The sequence below is a fragment of the Oncorhynchus kisutch genome, linkage group LG11 (genome assembly GCF_002021735.2).
Source record: "Oncorhynchus kisutch isolate 150728-3 linkage group LG11, Okis_V2, whole genome shotgun sequence".
In the NCBI taxonomy this organism is placed as follows: Eukaryota; Metazoa; Chordata; class Actinopteri; order Salmoniformes; family Salmonidae; genus Oncorhynchus; species Oncorhynchus kisutch.
In genome coordinates, this window is record NC_034184.2 from 24,733,417 (window position 1) to 24,751,525 (window position 18,109).

General features: G+C 40.5%; 1 protein-coding gene across 1 annotated transcript in view; it reads right to left on the bottom strand.

Moving 5' to 3' along the window:
• Nucleotides 1-18,109, bottom strand: part of crtac1b (cartilage acidic protein 1b) — a 52,905-nt gene that overhangs the window by 17,797 nt on the left and 16,999 nt on the right. Inside the window, exon 5 of the mRNA XM_020494190.2 lies at nucleotides 7,886-8,042. Coding sequence (XP_020349779.1) covers nucleotides 7,886-8,042 — 157 coding nt within the window. The remainder of the gene's footprint in view (nucleotides 1-7,885; nucleotides 8,043-18,109) is intronic.

Sequence of the window (18,109 nt, forward strand, 5' to 3'; positions counted from 1 at the left end):
AATTCAGCAATTACTATTTTGGAATGAATCCGTGGCTAACTGCAAGTGTTGCAAAGGAATCACTGTTTTGCTTACCCTGCTATTCAGTGGGGAGGGTGTGTGGTTCAAGTCTGGTTTTAAGGGTCTCTTTTCCAAGCTTAAAAGGATAACAATTCACACGCAAAACAATGGGCCAGAAAAAGTTGAATAAATTGGCCATGCTGTCATTCCTAGGAACTGGAAAATCTCAGACTTCAGTGAGTTCAAGACAACTCGGAACTCTAAGGAACGACTGAGGAAGAGCTCCGAGCTCCGACCTGAAGATCACTGACGTCATGATTTAACCTTGTATTTTTTCGGAGTTCTCAGTTGTCTTGAAAGCATCATAAATCCAGAGAATAACAAGACTTTGATGACAAAGTTTCATGACAAACTTTGCCCACAAGAAGGACCGTGAGCCACCTTCCTGTTCAAGTGAGCACAGCACAATGGTGACTCCAAAAATGACTTGTATGCTGCTGAATAAATGATGTAAAATGCCAGGGAGATATGTATACTGTAGCTTAGAAAGTAATACTAAATGTATGTTGTGTAGTAAGCTGTTAGTAGCCCATGTGCCACACCCTAATAACTTGGTCCTTTTACCCCTCATAACTTAGCCTATAGTTCCGACTTGGAGGTGCACATGTAGCCTATAACCTGTTTTAGAGAAATGTCATCAACGAATATTGTTAAAGCTTTCATTGTCTGCTAATATTCCCCCTTTATTTATCCGACGGCTCTGACTTGGTGTAATGGGAGATTACTGAGATTAATGTTCTGAATTCTGTCATTGTAGATTTTAGAAGTGCTGAACAAATAGTTTTGACTACATCCATCTTATTGACTACGTTTGTCTTAGCTCGCTCAAACCTCTCTGGGATAGGCAGGACTGTCGCGTCCCACCTGGCCAATTGCCAGGGAAAATGCAGAGCGCCAAATTCAAATAAAATACTATAAAATTCAAACTTTCATTAAATCACATATGTAAGATACCAAATTAAAGCTACACTCGTTGTGAATCCAGCCATAAAATATAAATAATGCCTTACATTTGACAAGCTTCTTTTGTTGGCACTCCAATATGTCCCATAAACATCACAAATTGTCCTTTTGTTCGATTAATTCCGTCCATATATATCCAAAATGTCCATTTATTTGGTGCGTTTGATCCAGAAAAAAAAAGCTTCCAATTTTCACTACAAAATATCTCAAAAGTTACCTGTAAACTTTGCCAAAACATTTCAAACTACTTTTGTAATACAACTTTAGGTATTTTTAAACGTTAATAATTGATCAAATTGAAGACGGTTCTCTCTGTTTTCAATACAGGAGGACAACAAACTCAAGCATGCTTTCTAGTCTTGCGCAACTCTCAAACAGGACACATAACGTTACACTGATTCAAGATGGCCGTATTCTTCATTACACAAAGGAATAACCTCAACCAATTTCCAAAGACTGGTGACATCCAGTGGAAGCGGTAGGAACTGCAAACAAGTGTTGACAGCTCTGCTGTTTGGACACATTTATGTAGGCCCTAACAGTTTACGGGCACCGTTTGTCACCGTTATAGTGCAGTTCATGTATTGTTTAGTGTTGTGGCTTTGCTAGCATGTATCCCCCGCCTAAAAAATGTGTGTTTTCCCAACCAAGACTTACATAGTAAAATTGCCACTGGTTTCAGTACACCTTGAATCTGCCTCATAACCCCATACATAACCCCTGAGTCCACAGGCAATTACAGTCCTCAGGGGCCTGATTGGTGTAAACCCCAGTAAAGTAAAGGTTTTGTCTCCCTAACAATGGTGGCAGCTCAGTTGCCATTAGTTTTAGTGTTACAAAACACTTTTTTAACAGTGCATGCTGTTACAGCAAAATACAATTTGCTCTTAGCAACTTTACTATACAGATTAAAGTGCTTACTCGCTCCATAGCAAGCTGCTCTAGCTGCACTGATTGGTGAAGTCATTTACCATAAAAATGTTTTGACTAAAGTAATAGTGCAAAAAATATGGCTAAGCAATTCACTTTTAGTCCTGAATACAAAGTGTTATGTTTGGCGCAAATCCAATACAACACATTCCTGAGTAACATTCTCCATATTTTCAAGCATAGTGGTGGCTACATCATGTTATGGGTATGCTTGTAATCATTAAGGACTGGAGAGTTTTTCCAAGGTAAAAAAAATGAATGGAATGGAGCTAAGCACAGGCTAAATCCTAGAGGACACTGGGAAATTAATTCACCTTTCAGCAGGACAATAACCTAAATCACAAGGCCAAATCTACACTGGAGTTGCTTACCAAGAAGACAGTGAATGTTCCTGAGTGGCCAAGTTATAGTTTTGACTTACATCTGATTGAAAATCTATGGCAAGACCTGAAAATGGTTGTCCAGCAATGATCAACAACAAATTTGACAGCGCTCGAAGAATTTTGAATAGATTAATGGGAAAATGTTGCACAATCCAGGTGTGGAAACCTCTTAGAGATTTACCCATAACAATTCAAAGCTGTACTTGCTGCCAAAGGTGATTCTAAGATGTATTGACTCAGAGGGTTCAGTACTTAATACAATATCAAGTGTTTTATTTTCATATATTTTTTAGAAATTTTAGAATTTTTCTTACACTCTGACATTACAGAAAATTTTGTGCAGATTGTTGTCAAAAAATGGCAATTAAATAAATGTTAATCCAACTTTGTAACACAACTAAATGTGGAAAAGTCAAGGGGTGTGAATACTTTCTGAAGGCACTGTAATTTTGGTTGCAACACCTGGGGGGGATAACGCGGGACAGGGAGACATCAAAAGAGAACAGAAAGGAGAGACAGTGAGAGAGAGAGAGAGAAAGAGAGAGAGAGCTAGAGAGTGAGAGCGAGTGAGAGAGGAAAGAAGGCGAGAGCAGGCTCCATCAGAAAAGCGATCAGAGAGATCATTACAGTCTTTCCAGGCCATTTCCCCTGAACGGGACATAGGGCATTCTGCTGACACAGACCTCACAGAGAGAAAGAACACCAACTGCCAACACATCACAGGGAGCATGACCACATGAACATGCACACGCACGCACGCACACACAGAAAGATACATGCATGCAAAAACGCACACTCACACATACAGTACGCACAGATCAGTCAGATTACTCAAGATTGACTTAGAAATGTAACGCCTGTCCATGTCCAGAGGACGTTGGGAAATGACTTCAAAACCAGCCACTACGGGCAACAGTGAGCACTATTACCATCAAGTAGGCTTGGGTTTTGCTAAGGTGTTGTGGACAGCAGTGGCAGATAGGCGTAATCTCCTGATCCGAAGGTAGTAAATTCAATCCCAATGGTAGACACTCATTTTTTGTAGTTTTGTTTAACCTTATCTCAAAATGTAACCCTTAACCATTCAGAATGAATTCCTAAACTAAATGTTTTAACCCTTTTCGAAACCTTAATCCTTAAATTTGAAATGTAACGTTTGGAGAAACAGAATGATGCGGAGTAGGAGGTAAAACCCATGGTGTAAAAAACAAGTACATTTCTATTTACACTGGATAAAAGCAGAGACACAGAGCAACAAAATGGTATATCATACACTGCATTTCAGGAACAATGGGAAATGCTTTGGAACCTACTGGAGAGGCCTTTGAATGTTTTGGTACGTCCTGAAGAGCTCTTTTTGTCTACACCCTCTTAAGCTTTAGCCCCCACCCATTTTACTCGCCCTAGCAGAGCTGGTTAGGCTGTTTTCATGTTATCCAGAGCGTTGGTGACTGTAACTGTCCTGCTGGCAACAATTGAATTATGCTTTTTTGTTGATGTTTACTGACACCGGCCATATTCAAAGGGTGTTGAGCATTCGTAAATTCATCTGATATTCTGCGCTCTGGCACACTCAGACGAGAGTGCTCTGAAATCGGAGTAGATGGCCATATTGAATTTACGAACACACCCAAAATGGTTACTTGCATAGTGGAGTCTTTTGTTAAAAAATGTAGCTAGCTAGCTAAACAATGAACTATAATCCCAACTCATGACGTTACTACCCTGCATGAATCTGCAACCAGGTTCAATGTTAGCTAGCTAAAATTAGGCTATAACTAGCCAAGCATACACATAACATTAGCTAGCGAGCCAGCCAGCTAACATTAGCTATTTAGCTAGCTAACAGTACACTTTAACTTGAAATGAAACCACTTTCTGTCAAAATTAGAAATGTGTAATATCTGAAAATTTTGCTAGCTAGACTATCTACTCGTATACATCATGGAGGAACACGTCTCCTGTCGGATGCCATGGTTGCCCTTAGTTTGAAGATGTAATCTGGAGACAGGTGTTTTCTCCATCTCCTTAGCTATCATACTTGAAATCCACTGATTTCAAAACTCGGTCCTCCAGAAAGTGGAGACCGAAACTTACGCAGTTTTACTACTCAATAAAAAAATTGTAAAGCCGCCTTAGACAGGATTACTTAGCAACACTGACCAGCTCAAATATACAAAAGCGTGCTATATGGCAGACCAATCCAAACTCATCTCTCTGCCTGTCCAGCCCACTCATTATCAGTCAATCATGGCTAGCGGGAAGGTTTCTGACTTTGTGGCTAAACCAACTAGGCTCGTAATTTAACAATTGTATTTTCAGATGGCATACAAGTGTGTTATTAAGGCACATAAACATGTATATGTTCGAGAAGGCATTTCTGCCCCCAAAAAGACATTTCGATAAAAATAAAAAATTACGTTCAAACGGCTCTGCTGTGAAGTAGAGACATAAGCCTAGTTTCCTGAAATGGGTCGAATTTGACATTTGGGGAAACTTCTAAATTTGACATTAGTAAAAACGTGAATAAACGTTAGAATCTGAAGTCAAATTGGTAAAACCGTGAGATCTTGTTAACACAGACACACCCTGTACCATACAATTAATTTATTAAAGCCAAAAGCCCTTTTGTATTAATTGCTCAAATCACTTTGGTTTTAATCTTGCACCGATGCTGGCTTGAATGAAATGGGTCGAACTAGCCACCCAAAATACTCCTTGTATAATATCTGTCCCCCCTATATCAGGACAACACAGATTGAAGGAAGAAGAGCGAGGGACCAGGGGGAGTAGGGGGGGGGGGGGGGGGGGGTCAGGACTCAGTCTTAAAATCTGCAGAGTCACCCTGGTATCAGATTTATATCTGTTGATTGACTATCTCTCTCTATCAGTTCAGACAACACAACCGCTCCTTTAGGTCATAAAATATGAACTACCCCCCCCCCCCCCCAGGACGATGTTACGATTAAAAATACAACCTCACTGTCTGTTCCTCCTCCAGTGTGATTAATGAGCGTAAAATGAAGGCATGTAGATCACTATGAAACCGTGATGGTATACTGTTAATCTACCCACTCTGAACACTCTGCCCTCTAGTGGTTTGGATGCCTTCCTACAGCAGTGGTCACCATACCTGTGTGCAATCCCAGGACCACAAAACCTGGTTTAGCAATTTAGCTGCTTACCTAGACCAAATCAACCCCTATCTCTGATCTCCTAGGCAATTGTGTAGATCAAAGAGGATTGGATAGGTATATCTTGCCTATCAGAGGAATATATGGAGCTAACAATGATATTGCTTACACTTATCCAATCTTCTTAGATCTAGACCTAAGGAGGGCAAGGAGTACATTTGGGATTCAGGGTTTGTCCGTTCTACTCCCTGTCACACAAACGCACGAACACAGCTCTACTAAGCAGTGAGTAATGTCATTGAGCCAGTCCAGGGTGATGTATGTGCGTGTCGCCCTTCTCTTCTCCTCTCCCTAACTTCATGACTTTGACTGGAGTAAACAGCTGACAAGGCAGTCTCTGTCTCTCTCTATCTCTCCTCTCTTATAACACCTTTATGTCTCGTTTCTTTCTCTTCCTCCCTTTCCCTCTATCACTCCTTCGTTTTTCTCAAATTGTCTCTCTCATTCTAGTGCTCTCACTTTTGCTCTCTCTCACTCAAAAGGTCTATATTTCAGTGGGACTTGGTCGCTCTGTAAATCAGGCTCGGGACAAAGAACATGGCCAGTCACACACACAGCAGATCCACTGCAGGATGTCGGGGGATGCTTCAATACCATCCACTAGGGGCAACGTGAACCAGGCTCTGAGGGGTGGCCAGTCCTCATCAGGCTGGGTTGCAACAAAAGCGGATCCCTTGTTGGTGCTACATAGAACCTTTTTTTAAGGTTATGTAAATGGTACCTGTATGGTGCTATAAAGAACCCTTTCCTAAGGTATCTTAAGGACCATAAAAAAAGGTTCTATAATTGCACCAGAAAAGGGTTCCACTATGGTTACAACCCTTTTGGGGGCTATATAGAAACTTTTAGTAGCTACTATCTTGTCTCATCGCTACAACTCCCATACGGGCTCGGGAGACACGAAGGTTGAAAGTCATGTGTCCTCCGATACACAACCCAACCAAGCCACACTGCTTCTTAACACAGCACCATCCAACCCGAAAGCCAGCCGCACCAATGTGTCGTGGGAAACACAGTGCACCTGGCAACCTTGGTTAGCGCGCACTGCGCCCGGCCCGCCACACGAGTCTCTGGTGCGCGATGAGACAAGGATTTCCCTACCGGCCAAACCCTCCCTAACCCGGACGATGCTAGGCCAATTGTGCGTCGCCCCACGGACCTCCCGGTCGCGGCCGGTTACGACAGAGCCTGGGCGCAGCTGGCGCTGGTGGCACAGCTGGCGCTGCAGTACAGCGCCCTTAACCACTACGCCAGAGGGTTCTGTATTCTATACTGTTAAAATTCCATAGGCGTTATTATTGTGTTAATTGACAAGTTGAATCAGGTGTGCTAGCTTTGGAACAGCTGGGGGTCCCCGAGGAGAAAATTGTTAACCACTGACTTAGCCGACCGTTCTCAATTGACACAAGACCATACGTGACTCTTTCACAAGACACAGTCACTGGCCATAGTCATATATAGCATGTAATGGCATAACACAACAGATTAGATCAACTGGAATGACTCTCACTCACAGTTGCACAATAAGAGCTGTGAGCAAACCACGCCCCTAAATATTCGATTGAACCACTGAAGGGTTCTTTGATTCACTATGGTTCCCCATAAAGAAATAAGCATACGTTGTTATTAGCAAATGTTTTAACTATCCCAAACTAGTGTTAAGCAATTAGTTCTTTTTGAGGTCGGTTCGGTTTCGGTTTGATAATTTTTTAAATCACTGTTTTCGATTATTTTTTTAAACATGAAAATGCAGTATGCATTATGTGGGTTGAATAATGTAACAAAACAGAATAAAACAATTAATACAAGTCCCATGATGGTAGTGATGCCCATTACTGCTTATCACTTATTAACCATCATTTATTCACAATACTTTACTTTTATTTCAGTTGTTGCATTACATTTGTTTTATTTGATTTACTTTATTACTTCATTCTCATCTCTACAGAGCTGCTGCCTATGCTGTCTTACAAAATCACTATTTTAGTAGTCCTTCAAAGTAAATAAGGCCTACCTTTGCCTAGTTAAATAAAGGTTAAATAAAATGTTTTAAAAAATCATTTTATGACTGCTGAATACCAACTATCAATCACTTAGATCATGCATTTTCAGGTAGAGAGACCTCGCAAAGCAACTGCTGTCTTTCTCGATAGCACATTCTTCTGTATTTTACTTAGGTGTAAAATAAACACAGACCGGACAAGTAGGCACGCAATGGATTATGGTCTCTTCCTCCCTTTCTATCACTCCTCCGTTTTTCCCAAATTGTCTTTCTCTCTCTCATTCTAGTACTCTCACTTTTACTCTCTCTCTCTAACTCTGCATAGGTACACAAGCACACACACACAGATCTACCTGTGAACTTGTTGACTCCAGCCTGCTCTGCGACGTTGGACAGGGCGATGATGCCTCGGGAGAGGTCACTGGCAGCTTCATCCATTTCTATCAGGGCATGGGGAGCCACGTTACCACTAGCATAGTTAGCTATGTAGATAGCATAACGACCTGTACCCTAGAGACAAGAAGACATGGACTTTGAGTTAGATTTAAGTTACCGCTGGTAAATTTGGTTATTAAAACAACCATGTATGAAGAGAAGAACATAGGTGAAGTTTGTAACAGTATTTAGAAGATGGCATAACGATATGTACCATATGAAAGGAGAAGGAATTATTTGGATAAGAGACTTTAGTAAGCAACGTGAACAAACATTGTCCGTGGCATCACAACCAGTTCCATAAGGAAGGAGAGACATGAAAAGTTGGAACCATTGACTGCACAAAAAGGTTGGAACTCTAGACCCCTATCTTTCACTCATCTAACTCAACCCTTATCCTTGTTCCCTAATTCCCTACTCAGTTCCCCACACACATACAATTTTCTCTTCACCTCTCTACCTGTCTCCCTTCTCTCTCTTTCTTTCATCCTACAATCTTTCTCTCTCCATCTTTCTTTCCTTCCCTCTCTTTTCTCTCCAGCCCTCCATCTCATTCCCTCCTCTCTTTCCTCCCTCCTTCTCTCACTCTCCTCCTTCCATCTTTCTCTTCATCCCTTTGGAGGTTAATTTCACACTCCATTATCAGTGAGGGTCCCTGCAGACATAAAGGCACAGACGGAACCACCCTAATAGATTACACACTACCATTACAATGCGCTAAGTTACCCACTAGCCCTTACACACACACACACACACACACACACACACACACACACACACACACACACATCAAATCAAAGTTTATTGATCGCGTACACAGATTTGCAGATGTTACGGCAGGTGCAGCGTAATATTTGTGTTTCTAGATCTAACAGCGCAGTAATAATACCTAGAAAACAAAACGCACATAATTGAAAAGTAAAAATTAAAGAAATTAAGAATATATACAGTTGAAGTCGGAAGTTCACATACACTTTAGCCAAATGCATTTAAACTCAGTTTTTCACAATTCCTGACATTTAATTATAGTAAAAATTCCCTGTCTTAGGTCAGTTAGGATCACCACTTTATTTTAAGAATGTAAAATGTCAGAATAATAGTAGAGAGAACGATTTATTTCCCAGTGGGCCAGAAGTTTACATACATTCAATTGGTATTCGGTAGCATTGCTTTTAAATGGTTTACCTTGGGTCAAACATTTCAGGTAGCCTTCCACAAGCTTCCCACAATAAGTTGGGTGAATTTTGGCCCATTCCTCCTGACAGCTGGTGTAACTGAGTCAGGTTCGTAGGCCTCCTTGTTCGCACACGCTTTTTCAGTTCTGCCCCCAATTTTCTATAGGATTGAGGTCAGGGCTTTGTGATGGCCACTCCAATACATTGACTTTAAGCCATTTTGCCACAACTTTGGAAGTATGCTTGGGGTCATTGTCCTTTTGGAAGACCCATTTGCAACCAAGCTTTAACTTCCTGACGGATGTCTTGAAATGTTGCTTCAATATATCCACATAAATTTAGTGTATTTTGTGAAGTGCATAAGTCACACCTGCAGCAAAGCACCCACACAACATCATGCTGCCACCCCCTGTAAGGGTTTTCCTACTCCTCTTCGTCTGAGGAGAAATAGCGAGAAGGATCGGAGGACCAATGCGCAGCGTGGTAAGTGTCCATGGTTGTTTATTTAAAAAACAAACTGAACACTATGAATACAAAAACAATAAATGTGAACAAACCGAAACAGTACTGTGTGGCGACAAACACAGACACGGAAACAATCACCCACAAATCATGATTCTCTATCAGAGACAACTAACGACACCTGCCTCTGATTGAGAACCATACTAGGCCGAACACAGAAAACCAACCTAGAAACACAAAACATAGAATCCCCACCCAACTCACTTCCTGACCAACTAAAACAAACAAATAACACAAGAACTAGGGTCAGAACGTGACACCCCCGTGCTTCACGGTTGGGACGGTGTTCTTCGGCTTGCAAGCCTCCCCTTTTTCCTCCAAACAAAACGATGGTCATAATGGCCAAACAGTTCTATTTTTGTTTCATCAGACCAGAGGACATTTCTCCAAAAAGTACAATCTTTGTCGCCATGTGCAGTTGCTGAGCGGCCTTTCAGGTGATGTCGATGTAAGACTCGTTTCACTGTGGATATAGATACTTTTGTACCGGTTTCTTCCAGCATCTTAACAAGGTCCTTGTTCTGGGATTGATTTGCACTTTTTGCACCAAAGTACATTCCTCTCCAGGAGACAGAACACGTCTCCTTCCTGAGCGTTATGACGGCTGCATGGTCCCATGGTGTTTATACTTGCATACTATTGTTTGTACAGATTAACGTGGTACCTTCAGGTGTTGGGAAATTGCTCCCAAGGATGAACCAGACTTGTGGAGAGCTCTATTTTTTTCTGAGGTCCTGGCTGATTTCTTTTGATTTTCCCATGATGTCAAGCAAAGAGGCACTGAGTTTGAAGGTAGGCCTTGAAATATATTCACAGGTACACCTCCAATTGACTCAAAGGATGACAATTAGCCTATCAGAAGCTTATAAAGCTATGACATCATTATCCAAGCTGTTTAAAGGCACAGTCAACTTAGTGTATGTACATTTCTGACCCACCGGAATTGTGATACAGTGAATTATAACAGAAATAATCTGTCTGTAAATAATTGTTAGAAAAATAACTTGTGTCATGCACAAGGTAGATGTCCTATCCGAATTGCCAAAACTATAGTTTGTTAACAAGAAATTTGTGGAGTGGTTGAAAAACAAGTTTTAACCTGTTGAGTGTAGGGGGCAGTATTTTGATGTTTGGATGAAAAACGTACCCAAATGAAACTGCCTATTTCTCAGGCCCAGAATCTTGAATATGCATATAATTAGGATTAATATAATAATGATCAGATTAGGATATAAAACACTCTAAAGTTTCCAAAACTGTCAAAACAGAACTGATATTGCAGGCGAAAACCTGAGGAAAATCCAACCCGGAGGTGCTGTTTTTCCTGAAAGCTCTCTGTTCCATTTCCTGCCTTCGCTCCATTTAAAGGGATATCAACCAGATTCCTTTTCCTATGGCTTCCACATGTTGTGAAGTCTTTAGACATAGTTTGAGGCTTTTATTCTGAAAAAATGAGTGAGAAAGATCACATCGTGTCATTGTATGGCTGGGAGCCAGCAGAGTGTTGCATGCGCAACAGCTTGGAGCAGACTTTATCTCTCTCTCTCCTATTGAAGAAGGTACAGTCCGGTTGAAATATTATCGATTATATATTTAAAAAATAACCTGAGGATTGTTCCCAAAGAAGATATTCTGTTTAAAGGAAACTCACTCTACATTCTTAGATGAAGTTGCGTGGAAAAAAGGAATGGAGCGGTGAAATAATTTTCTGTCATGGACACGGTAACTCAAAAGGAGTGATAATATTAATTTACAAAAATGTCAATCTGAATGTGCAACTAGTTAGGAATGATGTGGAAGGAAGGTGGATCTTTATTAATATGAAAGTGGATGAAAAAGACATTTGGCTCATTAACTTGTTTGGGATAGGGGGCAGCATTTTCACTTTTGGATGAATAGTGTGCCCAGAGTGAACTGCCTCCTACTCAGGCCCAGTTGCTAATACATGCATATTGTATTAGTATTGGATAGAAAACACTCTGGAGTTTCTAAAACTGTTTGAATGATGTCTGTGAGTATAACAGAACTCATATGGCAGGCGAAAACCTGAGAAAAATTGGTTGGATTGGCGGAGATCTTTGTGGGCTATACTCTGCCTTGTCTAAGGATGGTAAGTTGGTGGTTGAAGATATCCTTCTAGTGCTGTGGGGGCTGTGCTTTGGCAAAGTGGGTGGGGTTATATCCTTCCTGTTTGGCCCTGTCCGGGGGTGTCATCGGATGGGGCCACAGTGTCTCCTGACCCCTCCTGTCTCAGCCTCCAGTATTTATGCTGCAGTAGTTTATGTGTCGGGGGGCTAGGGTCAGTTTGTTATATCTGGAGTACTTCTCCTGTCCTATCCGGTGTCCTGTGTGAATTTAAGTATGCTCTCTCTCTAATTCTCTCTTTCTCTCTTTCAGAGGACCTGAGCCCTAGGACCATGCCTCAGGACTACCTGACACGATGACTCATTGCTGTCCCCAGTCCACCTGGCCATGCTGCTGCTCCAGTTTCAACTGTTCTGCCTGTGATTATTTGACCATGCTGGTCATTTATGAACATTTGAACATCTTGGCCATGTTCTGTTAAAATCTCCACCCGGCACAGCCAGAAGAGGACTGGCCACCCTACATAGCCTTGTTCCTCTCTAGGTTTCTTCCTAGGTTTTGGCCTTTCTATGGAGTTTTCCCTAGCCACCGTGCTTCTACACCTGCATTGCTTGTGGTTTGGAGTTTTAGGCTGCGTTTCTGTACAGCACTTTGAGATATCAGCTGATGTACAAAGGGCTATATAAATACATTTGATTTGATTTGTTTTGATTTAGTTTGTAGTTTTTCAAACCTTGGCCTACCAAATACACAGTGTCTATGGGGTCAAGTTGCACTTCCTAAGGCTTCCACTAGATGTATCTCACTGATCATCCCTAAAGCCAACACCTCATTTGGCCGCCTTTCGTTCCAGTACTCTGCTGCCTGTGACTGGAACGAATTGCAAAAATCGCTGAAGTTGGAGACTTTTATCTCCCTCACCAACTTCAAACATCAGCTATCTGAGCGGCTAACCGATCGCTGCAGCTGTACATAGTCTATTGGTAAATAGCCCACCCTTTCTCACCTACCTCATCCCCATACTGTTTTTATTTATTTACTTTTCTGCTCTTTTGCACACCAATATCTCTACCTGTACATGACCATCTGATCATTCATCACTCCAGTGTTAATCTGCAAAATTGTAATTATTTGCCTACCTCCTCATGCCTTTTGCACACATTGTATATAGACTCCCCCTTTGGTTTCTACTGTGTTATTGACTTGTTAATTGTTTACTCCATGTGTAACTCTTTGTTGTCTGCTCACACTGCTATGCTTTATCTTGGCCAGGTCGCAGTTGCAAATGAGAACTTGTTCTCAACTAGCCTACCTGGTTAAATAAAGGTGAAATAAAAAATAAAAAATAAAAAAATGTCAACCGTCTTTAGAAACTTGTTTCAGGCTTCTGCTTTAAAGGAGGGGAGAATGGGAGCTGAATGAGTCAGTGGTCTGTCAGAGTGTCTCAGTCTCGTGACGCGCGGTCCCGACAGAGTTAGCTCTCGTTCCAGTGCTTTTCTACAGACAATGGAATTCTCCGGTTGGAACATTATTGAATTTTTCTGTTAAAAACATCATAAAGATTGATTCCATACATCGATTGACATGTTTCTACGACCTGTAATGGAACTTTGAGTTTTTGTCTGGACGTAGTGCTCGCACCTCATGAAGATGGATTACTGGGCTGAACACGCTAACAACAAGTGGCTATTTGGACATAAATGATGGACTTTATGGAACAAATCAGATATTTATTGTCGAACTGGGATTCATGGGAGTGCATTCTGATGACGATCATCAAAGGTAAGTGAATATTTATAATGTTATTTCTAACCTCTGTTGACTCCAACATGGCAGATATTTCTTTGGCTGGATTGGGCTCCGAGCGCCGTACTCAGATTATGCTTTTTCCGTAAAGTTTTTAAAAAATCTGACACAGAGGTTGCATTAACTTCTTAAGGTATAGGGGGCAGCATTTTCACTTTTGGATAAATAGCGTGCCCAATTTCAACCGCCTGCTACTCATGCCAAGAATATAAGATATGCATATTATTAGTAGATTTGGATAGAAAACACTCTGAAGTTTCTAAAACGGTTTGAATCATGTCTGTGAGTATAACAGAACTTATGTAGCAGGCAAAGCCCCGAGGACTAACCGTTCAGATTTTTTTTTTGAGGTCTCTGTCTGTTCATTGAGTCCTCATTGGCAAACAATATTTCTTAGGAACTTGTTTTCAGTTCCTACCGCTTCCACTGGATGTCACCAGTCTTTGGAATTTGGTTGAGGTTATTCCTTTGTGCAATGAAGAAGTCTGGCCATCTAGGAACTGCGTAATACTGTTGAGAGTTGCGCAAGTCTTGAAAAGTAGCTTGGTTTGTTGTGTTTCTGTATTGAACACAGATAGACCCGTCTTCAATTTGATCGATTATTAATGTTTAAAAGTTGTACAAAAGAAGTTGTATTACAAAAGTAGTTCGAAGTATTTTGGCAAAGTTTATAGGCAACTTTTGAAATATTTTGAAGTGACATTGCGCATTTTGGAAGCTGTTTTTTCTGGATCAAATGGGCCAAATAAATTGACATTTTGGATATATATGGACGGAATTAATCAAACAAAAAGGACCAATTGTCATGCTTATGGGACATATTGGAGTGCCAATAAAATAAGCTCGTCAAAGGTAAGGCATGTTTTATATTCTATTTCTGCGTTTTGTGTAGCGCCTGCAGGGTTGAAATATGCTACCATCTTTGTTTACTGTTGTGCTATCATCAGATAATAGCTTCTTATGCTTTCGCCGAAAAGTATTTTTAAAATCTTACATGTTGGCTGGATTCACAACGATTGTAGCTTTAATTGAGTATTTTACATGTGTGATTTAATGAAAGTTTGATTTTTATATAATTTTTATTTTATTTGCCGAGCTGCATTATCCCTGGCTTTTGCCCAAGTGGCACGCAAGCGTCCTCTATACCATAAGAAGTTAAGGAGAAGTCTATCTTTAATTCTGTGAGTAACACTTGTATCTTTTATCAATGTTTATTATGAGTATTTCTGGGATTTGATGTGGCTATCTGGAATCAAAACATTCCGTCATGTAACGCGCCAATGTAAACTGAGATTTTGGGATATAAATATGCACATTATCGAACAAAACATACATGTATTGTGTAACATGATGCCCTATGAGTGTTATCTGATGAAGATCATCAAAGGTTAGTGATTCATTTGATCTATATTTCTGCTTTTTGTGACTCGTATCTTTGGCTGGAAAAATGACTGTGTGTTTTTGTGACTTGGCTCTGACCTAACATAATCATATGTTGTGCTTTCGCTGAAAACGCCTTTTTGAAATCGGATGCGATGGGTAGATTATCTTTCATTTTCTGTATTGGACTTGTTAATGTGTGAAAGCTACAATATTTTTGAATTTTGCGTGCTGCCTTTTCAGCGGAATGTTGTCGAGGGGTTCCGCTAGTGGAACACCTGCGCTAGAAAGGTTAATCTATATGGTCCAAATCAGGATGATCCATACTTCTTTGAAAATATTTATACCAATTTATTGAACTTACAGCCAACAAATGATCAAATCATTCTGGTAGGAGACTATAACATAGTGTTAAATACCTCAATGGACTGTAAAGGAAATCACTCTACAAACTATTATCACCGTGCCGTTAAGGAAATCACAAATATTATGAACACATTAGAAATATTAGAAATAGTGGATAATTGTAGACTAAAAAACCCCAACCTAGAGAGATATAATTAATCAAACTAGCCGTCTTGACTAGTTTCTTGTCTCTTTCTCTCTTGCATCAAAGGTGAAAAAAGTTTTAATAGGAGACAGAACGCGATCAGATCATCATCTAATTGGCCTTCACATAACCCTTATAGAATTTCCACATGGACAGGGATATTGGAAATGTAATCAAAGTTTACTGGAGGACAACTCATTTTTAACTAAGACAAAATAATTTATAACTGAATTTTTACAGTATAATATAGGAACAGCAAATTCACCTATTGTTTGGGATACCTTTAAATGTACCTTCAGAGGTCATTCAATTCAATATTCATCAATAATAAAAAAGCAGTTTCTGGCTAAAGAGACATCTTCCACTAACAAGGAAAATACATGAACTAATAGTACAGGTAGAGAGCAATAAAAACGATGTTACAGAGGCAAAATAAGTTAGAGGAAAAACAAAAAGAACTTGAGGAACTTATTCAAGAACGATCTAATGAAATATATTACAAAAATAAAGCAGACTGGATGGAATATGAAGAAAAATGCACAAAATTCTTCCTGAATCTCCAACACAGGAACGCTAACAAAAATAATTTGCAGAAACTCGTTACTGAAGTCATCTATGATTCTCCAAATTATATTTTAAAAGAGGAAGCTAAATATTTTAAGCAGATGTTCTCTTTTCCGTCTCATCCTCTCCCACTGAATGAAGATTACGGTAAGCAATTATTACAAATAAAACAAAAAAATAAAAAAACTAACAACTGTACAGAAAGATCAGTGTGAAGGCCAAATTACAGAGGAATAACTTTGAGGCTATTAAATCCTTTCAGTTTGGAAAAAACCCAGAGCTTGATGTCATACTGGTAGAGGTCTATCAAGCCTTTTTTGATATACTAAAAGCTCCATTGTTAGATTGTTTTAATTAATCCTATAGAAATGGTCTGTCAGGTACTAAGCAGGAAGGTCTTATTTCACTATTATTAAAACAAGACCCAGATGGCAAACATAAAGATCCAGTCTATCTAAAAATACACGACAGCGACTCTTCCACCTCAGGCTGAAGAAATTCGGCTGAAATTTGCCTGCTTCTACCGAAGCACCATCGAGAGAATACTGTGGGACTGCATCACAGCCTGGTATGGAATCTCCACCACCGCGGACCGTTAGGAACTACAGAGGGTGGTACACTCAGCCAAACGCAGCATTGGGTGCACACTTCCTGCCCTCCAAGACACCTACAACAACAGATGTCACAGGAAGGCCAAGAAGATCATCCGGGACATCAGCCACCTGAGCCACGGCCTGTTCTCCTCGCATCCATCACTTTGACGCACACAGTACAGGAGCATCATGGCTAAAACTAAGAGACTGGGCAATAGCTTCTACCCCCAGACAATCAGCTCGGAGCTTAACAATTTCACTATACACTGCAACTACATCTGTGACCCTGTGCATGTGACTAAATCCAATCTAATCGAATTTCCACTGCGGGACTAAAATGAAAATGACTGTTAAGGAATGTAAATGTCACCACCAGCATCAGATCGTCACAGCTCACTCTCTCAGCACATCCATCTCAGGTAATAGAAACAAACACACACACACATATGATTTAGTGCTGCAGGCTCCAAGGCCATTGAAAATTAGTTACTGGTGTTAAAAGTCAGTGGTTTTCAGTAATGATGCTTCTCTCACGCTCATTTCTGTAACCAGTCATTACAGATCAGGAGACTATACATAATGTGTGTGGTTGTGTGTGTGTGTACATGCATGCATGAATGGCTGTGTGGGCATGTGTGTGTGCGTGTTTTGAAGGCCTTTCGCATTGTGACGTTGTTTGACTTAGGGAGGCTATGACAGTCAACAAATCAACTTTGACATTCGGGTAGGACCAAATATTCACATTTGGAGCTAAAAGTGTAAATAGTTTCCAGATAACTCTTTATACCAAAGCTCATTTTCGGTCACTAGTCTTTGTCTGAAAGTGGTCCTGTTTCAGTGTCATCTATCACTTTCACATGTCTTAAATCAATAGCTTCCCTTCATCAGTTTGGAAAAGACAAATGATGGCACTTCCCTCCCAAGGAGACTAAAAAACACACATACAGAGGCATGCACACACACACATATACAGAGGCACGTATGCGGAATACACACACACACTGGAGACTAAGAAAGATGCAGTGGTCTAGATGAGTAATTATATCTCTGAGTGAGTGATAGAAGTCTATTTAGAAGTAAATAACACCAAACACATTCATCTTTCTACCTTTTTTTTCTCTTTTCCCCCACACTTTCAGTGGCCTTTTTGTGATATGAGTCCAAATTTGAGATTTTTGGTTCCAGCCTCCGTGTCCTTGTGAGACGCGGAGTAGGTGAACGGATGATCTCCACATGTGCGGTTCCCACCATGAAGCATGGAGGAGGAGTTGTAATGGTGTGGGGGTGCTTTGCTGGTGACACTGTCTGGGATTTATTTAGAATTCAAGGCACAATTAACCAGCATGGGATTTGCCATCCCATCTGGTTTGCCCTTATCATTTGACTATCATTTGTTTTTCAACAGGACAATGACCCAAAACACACCTCCAGGCTGTGTAAGGGCTATTTGCCAAGAATAGTGATGGA